The sequence below is a fragment of the Porites lutea genome, chromosome 4 (genome assembly GCF_958299795.1).
Source record: "Porites lutea chromosome 4, jaPorLute2.1, whole genome shotgun sequence".
Classification (NCBI taxonomy): Eukaryota; Metazoa; Cnidaria; class Anthozoa; order Scleractinia; family Poritidae; genus Porites; species Porites lutea.
Genome location: NC_133204.1, coordinates 12,178,281 through 12,185,780, shown reverse-complemented (window position 1 = coordinate 12,185,780; position 7,500 = coordinate 12,178,281). Strand labels below are relative to the sequence as shown.

Sequence of the window (7,500 nt, the reverse complement as noted above, 5' to 3'; positions counted from 1 at the left end):
TCATGCCAAGTAAGATGCTGGTTTATGATCACTCCAAGATACTTGAATTGGGTAACTTTCTCCAATTGATCATTGTTGGCTACAAGAGCTATGTCATTAAACTGACTTAGTTTGTTACGTCCTTCAATGACCATAAACTTCGACTTGGTAACGCTCAGTGTCAGCTTATTGTCATGTAACCAAGATGTAATCGCTGCCAAGTCTTCATTGAGCTTTGATTGCAAATTGGTTGGCGAATTCTCATGACGATAAAATGCCATGTCATCAGCAAACATTGTCATCTTTAAGTGCTGCAGTTCAGATTGAATGCCATTAATATACACCAAGAATAACAATGGTCCCAAAATGCTGCCATGTGGTACTCCCATAGTGACTTTTGCTGGGGGAGACAATGCATTAACACATGCACATCGTTTGTTAAACTCGACCAGAGAGATATGAGAAGAACCATTCCAAGCTTTTCCCTGCTACTCCTAGTGACTCGAGTTTGTCGATGAGTAGCAGATGATCAACTGTGTCAAACGCCTTGCGAAGGTCCAGGAACACTGTTCCCGTCACGCATCCTTTGTACATACTTTCTAGGACTCGATCTGTAAAGGCGATCAAGGCGGTGGAATTTGAACGCTTTAGGCGGAAGCCAAACCGTGTGTTGCGATAATAATCTGGTTTCTTCCAAAAAGGAAGGTAACTGAATATGTGCTGATCTCACGCCGCAGTCGTGCAAAAACGGCAAAGAAATGTACAAAAAAATGAGATGCACGAGCAAAGTTGTTGTTTTAATTGGCTGCTGCTGCTGCTACTACTACTACTTCTAAAACAAGGGCGATATTGTAAGACATCATGGACTCGAGTTTCACCTATATACGCTGATGACACCCAACTTTACTTTGCTTTGAGCCCCATTACAGCCGAGCAACAGGTATCTTTAATGCGTATAGAAGTATGTGTGAGTCATGTGGATTCCTGGTTGGTCCGAAACAAACTGAAGCTAAACAGGGGAAAAACCGAGCTACTTGTTCTGAATGCCAGCCATCGCCCACGCCCGTCTGTTGAGGCCATTCAAGTATCCAGTGAACGAATAATGCCTTTGAGTTCCGCTAGGAACATCAGAGTCGCCTTCGAACCAAATGTAAAACTTGTTTTCTTCATCTTAGGAATATAGCTAAAATAAGAGACAGTTTCTCACAAAAAGACACTGAAATCTTAGTTCATGCTTTTATTTCCTCTAAATTAGATAGTTGTAATTCATTACTCCATGGCCTCCCTCAATCTCTGATTGATCGTCTACAAGCTGTCCAAAACGGTGCTGCACGCCTTGTAACGCGTTCCAGGAAACATGATCATATCACGCCAATTCTCAAACAGTTACACTAGCTTCGTACGTACAGCTGTATCAAATACAAGATACTTCTGTAGACCTTTAAAGCCTTACATGGGTTAGCACCTTCCTAGATAACAGAAATGTTGCAGCCCTACAAACCATCAAGAAAATTAAGATCTGCCTCTAAGAGGCTCCTGACAATACCATGAGCAAAGTTGAAGAAATTATGGCTGTAGATCATTCTCATTAGCAGCACCTACAATTTGGAACTCACTGCCAGAAACCATACGTAATCATGATGACATTTCAAAATTTAAAACTTCAATAAAGACTTTCTTATTCAAAGAACACTTTAATTAAAGTTCTGTCAGAATAATGTATATAGTGTTAATATTTCGATAAGAATTTTAATTTTTAATCTTTAATTTTATTTTTTTAAGTAAGATTTTTTAACTTGCATTTTTGTATATTTGTGTTTTATTATTGATGGAAATTTGTTTTAATGTACAAATTAAATTTTTCGGTTTGAAATATTCAGTTGTAAAATGCCATGAGCCTACGGATATGGCGCTATAATGAAATCCTTATTATTATTATTATTATTGTTATTATTATTCTTATTATTATTCTTCTTATTATTATTACTACTACTACTGCTACTACTGCTGCTGCTGCTTCTACTACTACAGCTGCTGCCGCTACTACTACCACTACTACTACTACTACTACTACTACTACTACTACTACCACTACCACTACCACTACCACTACCACTACCACTACCACTACCACTACCACTACCACTACCACTACCACTACCACTACCACTACCACTACCACTACCACTACCACTACCACTACCACTACCACAACCACTACCACTACCACTACCACTACCACTACCACTACCACTACCACTACCACCAGTAGTAGTAGTAGCAGTAGCAGTAGCAGTAGCAGTAGCAGTAGCAGTAGCAGTAGCAGTAGCAGTAGCAGTAGCAGTAGCAGTAGCAGTAGCAGTAGCAGTAGCAGTAGCAGTAGCAGTAGCAGTAGCAGTAGCAGTAGCAGTAGCAGTAGCAGTAGCAGTAGCAGTAGCAGTAGCAGTAGCAGTAGTAGTAGTAGTAGTAGTAGTAGTAGTAGTAGTAGTAGTAGTAGTAGTAGTAGTGGTAGTGGTAGTGGTAGTGGTAGTGGTAGTAGTAGTAGTAGTAGTAGTCGTAGTCGTAGTCGTTTGGTTAAACCAACGGAAATTGTAAGTGATTTCTGGAAACCGCATTTACGAAAATGATCGCTTAAATTCGTTGCAATACAAGATAGTCACGAACTTAAACTTCTATATGCAGCTTCTCAAACGAATCTCTCGATTTCTCGCAAATTGAGGAACTGACACAGAAACGGTCATGGCTTTACCAGTCCATTATATTTCCTTTTTAAAAACTGTAATTCATACCCTACCAGAAGTTACATTTCCATTCCCTACTTTATTTTGGCCATATTTGCATTTCGTGTTTTTGTCAGTAAAAAACCGGGTTGTCATGTGAACGTCATTTGACAACGCTAAATATGTCTGTGACAAATTCATTGCATAAAAAACAACTGATAACGTTTTGCGATCTTAGGTGTACTGTGATATGGCTAATGGTGGCTGGACACTTATCTCACGCTTCTCCAATGCTGACAGTGATTACTGGATGCAGTACAGCGGTAGCTGGTGGTATGACCGAACAACCTCTTATGGCAGTGTTACCAGTACATCTAACAACTATGACATGATATCACCAGCATTCTGGCTCGTTCAAGGCAATTATATCAAAATTACCCGCAATGATGACAGCTCGCATACATACCTGTTGTACACTCCTTATAGCTGCATCGGAGGAAACACCTTCAGAGGCTTCATTACCAGCTATGGCAATTTCAGAAATGGCAACGTTTGGAACAGCAATGCTTGCAGAGGATGGTGTTATGCATACTTTTCGGGTCAGTATTCATCCACGGCGGGTTTTAGCCAAGTGTCATGCAGCAGTAATCTTCAGAGTAGCTATCGCCTCTCTTTTTGGTGCGACTGGAGCAGTGGTGATGGAGCTGTGATGATGATTGGCGGAGGTGGTGATAGCTGTAACAGGGCTGATCATGGCATTGGTATCACAGAGGCTAACTCAGCGCATTTTGACGGAGGTTGTGGAGATTTTGGTGATAACTGTTACGACCCTAATAGTTATTCTCTCAATCTTTGGATTAAATAGTTTCGTTTTTAATACCTGAAACTAATGTGAGGGCATTTTTAGAACAATGAATTACACGAAATAATCATGACCAACAACCAAATAGAGCTGGAAAAGTGGAATTTTGTTGGGAAATATCACATCTAACGATTGTCGCTTGAAGTCTGTAATGACATAAATAAGTAAACGAATTAATTGTTTTTAATTTTGCAACCCTTGAAAGTTATTTTAATTTCCTCTTGGCGTTCCTCCCCACCTCACTCCCTTGCCCCTCCCCTCTTGGGCACTTTCTGCACTCAATTTTCCCTCCGATCCTCTCTTGGTAAGTTTGTTACATAGAACGTGATCGATTGTTCAATTCTTTTTCCAAAAACACTGAAAAATTGAAAATTTATGACAAAAGTAAACTTTGAATTTTCTTCTAAATTCACGTAATCGTAGGTAACAGATGACGGCTGCGGAAGTGGTTTTCCCGCGAATATGTAAAATATCGGCTGATTATCTATTAAATATTGCCAGAAAATAGGAGCTGTGTTTTTATTTTTTCATTTTTGTTTACAAGAAAAATCGTAGAAAGGTAAAAGTAAAAAGACAGGAAATAAAAAATTGTCATCGATTTTCAAAACCCTTTGTTGCCTTTATTTCAGTTGTGTACGCTATCGCATTCATTAGAGAGATTAAGATTCACGTTTACACCTAACCTGAGATCAGGCAATGCATTGCTTGTTTGGCTCGCGAGAGCAGACGACGAGCGAATGAGTATCCCATGATGCATTTTTTCAGAAGCATCACGCAATATCGCAGTCATGGCAGATTCCATCGTGAAATAAGGTCGTTTTCTCGGCGCCTTTTTTCTCATTTGTGCTCCAGTAAAAGTAAGAAAATTGCATTATTTTGTTATTTGACATGACTTCTCCGATTTGCAATGGCTTAAGAGCGAAATTTCCACATAGAAACATTTATTTTCATTGTTTCACTTAGTCTTCTTATCACAAAGTCTTCAGTGACCCACAACAAGGTCATGAATATTCACGATTTTTTGGATTATATGATGAAGTCTTCGAAATGTGGACCTCACGCCGGCAAATTGAAGTCCTGAATATTGTACAGTCTAAGAAGTACCCAGAAGTACCCACATTTTGAAGACTTTTTTATCGAGCAAAGATGGCTGAAATTTCGTATCTTTTATCACATTTCAACGCCATGTGTGATAATATATGTGTTGTATGTGTAAAGCCTGCTGAAGGCTACATCTGTTGGCCGCTTTCGAGAGTACTTTATGCCGAACCAATCACTTTGTATTTTCATAGTGGTTATTTTTAAAAGGAATTTGACTATAATTATTTTAATTAGAACAAGGAGCGGTGAATATTGCCGTGTGTTTCAGTGTGATAGGAACCCGGGGGGGGGGGGTACTCCCTAATATGGGCTATATAGGTTTGTGCGGCCCCAAAGGGTAGGGTTTTTCAGCCGTTTTGGTCATAAATTGGGTATCGATTTTGGCTATTTTGCCGCCATTTTGGTCATAAATAGGGTAACGATTTTTGCACTGTAGTCTTGAATGCACTTTTTTAGAAGAAGCTACTTCCTTATCATGTCCCCCTCCCTCATAAATAGGGTAGGGAAAATCGCAGATTTTGGTCATAAATAGGGTAAGGGTTTTGGGAAGCGGGCCGCACACCCCTACCCAATTTTTCTGCGAGTACCCTCCCCCCCCCCCCGGGGATAGGAACCCAGACAAAGGTGCCACGCAGCATGCAAGCGGCACAACGCTCAGGGGCACCCAACGAGAATATAGTTCAAAACCACTTTAACATAGCATTGTTAAACGTATTTTAGTATTTAAACGGGAGATACAGACATATTTTTATCTCCTAAAAATTTTTCATCTGTTCGGATTTCTCAGCTGAAAGTCTAGTGATCCGAAAATTATAGGGTTCAAAACTTACCTTTTGGAAAATTTCAGCCAGAAAAAAGGCTACCGAAAATTCTAGGTGACCTTTTTAGGGTAAAAATCCGTTAAAAATGGCCAATTATACCATTTTTTAGATGTTCGAAAATCCTAGGAGAGGCAGGCAAGCAAGAAATTTTACAACAAATGTTCCGAAAATTCTAGATCTCAAATCGTCTCCCGAACAGATATTTTCCGAAAATTGCCGTTGGGTGCCCCTGAACGCTAAACAAGCCTGCTCAGAAATTGAAAAAAAAATATATCAGAAACTTTATTTATTCAAAAGAACAGATTAGTATTCTGCCCAGGAAATTTCCTTGAAGATTGCGTGAGTCACTACCGGGTAGATTGTGCTTCGGAGGATTGTTTGTAGCATCGATAGGTTAAATTTTATTTGTAACTGTCGTTGTAAATTGAGCTCCTTTAAGCGCGATGCTGAAATAAATCCTACTTTGGCAATTACCTTCACAGCGTAGCGGCTGTTTTGTTTGAGCCACTTCTTAGATCAGTCATGGTTTCGGTTCTCCTGGTGAACCTTTCAGTTGACGAGTCTCATACTTTGTGTTTGTAGTTGCGACCGAGCGCACAAGTAGTTCACGACAGGTCAGTGAAACACATGTAACCCTTTAAAGTAACGCTGAAATTCTTCTTTAAAGCGCAATGAATATCAGCTAACTCAATATTCTCAAAAGCAGAAGCAGTGCTGAACCGAAACATGTTTGGAAACCATACGCATCGAGCACTGCGATGTTCATTACGCGCGTGCTGAAGAGTCAGATAACATGAAACGAGGTGCATCATGGGATACTATTCGATCGTCGTCTGGCTCGAGAGGGAAAAACACAACGCCTGATACATTTATTTAACAAGCCATCAACCGCCCCCTAATTTACATAATCTAACGTCTGCTTGACCTGTCATGTTATTAGCCAATCAGCGTTTACCAGATGAGAATCAAATTTTGGCAGGATTAATGTCTAGGCCTTTCCCGTTCGCGCTCGTAAAATCCTAAAAAAGTGCTGGCAAAAATGGCTAAAAAGTGCTCAAAAAGTGCTCAAAATCTCAAAATAGTGGTCAAAAAGTGCTAAAAGTTGTGAACAGTTACCTCTAAGCTTTTCGTAAATATGTCAATTTTTACTGAAGTAATTAACAATCTATTTTGCGTAGTGTTATTCGACAGGTTGTTAAGAAAGGTTGATAGAATATAGAACAATAATATTTTTAAAAAACTAAAGATCAGCCAATCAGAAACTTTTGTACTCACGCTCAGTGAGGATAAGTCCACGTGCCTTTCCATGACAACGGTCTTTTATTCTTGACAACATCATTAGTTCTTCAAATTTATGACCTGGAACACGATTCTCGTTGCGAGCGACACACAGTTTTTGCTTTAAAATGTTTTAGAAGACATATGTTACTCGAAATTTGCTCGAAATTTGAAATATTGCTCAAATGTTGCCCAAAGTGCGAAAAAGTGCTTAAGGGTGCTCAAAATGCAAAATAGTGCTCCAAACTCAAAAAAGTGCTCAAAAGGTGCTCAGCGCAATCGGGAAAGGCCTATTAACCCTATTCAGACTGGGGGGGGGCTTTTCGAACCCCCCCTCCGGCAAAATCGTGATAACTCCTAAACCCAAAGAGCTATGACGTTCAAATTTTCTGACTTTTCCTAAAATTTATCTAGGAACATTTTGGTATAAGTACCATGTCCATGTGATTAATCATGTTGCCATGGCAACCAGTTTCTGACACATAGGTTTTGGAAAATTTCAAAAATGGTGATTTTTTTGTTTTAAGATCGCGTTTTTACACTTATAGTGCTTTTTGTTGTTAAAATGGTCTTTGCTTGGGACTAGTTTTTGAATTACATCAAAATGTTTCAACATCGAATATTTGGGGGGGAGGGGTGGGGTAAAATTTGTCACTTTTTTGCTTTGACAAATATGCTGCTCTATTTTCCAAATAACACTTCCAAAGTCATTTGTTTGGGTAATAAACATTAGTTTGAT

The 7,500-nt window shown here is 39.4% G+C and overlaps 1 protein-coding gene across 1 annotated transcript in view; it reads left to right on the top strand.

Moving 5' to 3' along the window:
• LOC140935914 (uncharacterized) overlaps window positions 1-3,748 on the top strand; it is a 29,080-nt gene extending 25,332 nt beyond the window's left edge. The window contains exon 18 of the mRNA XM_073385488.1: window positions 2,938-3,748. Within this exon, the coding sequence (XP_073241589.1) occupies window positions 2,938-3,564 (627 nt within the window). The 3' untranslated portion in view covers window positions 3,565-3,748. The remainder of the gene's footprint in view (window positions 1-2,937) is intronic.
• Window positions 3,749-7,500: the final 3,752 nt, after the last annotated feature.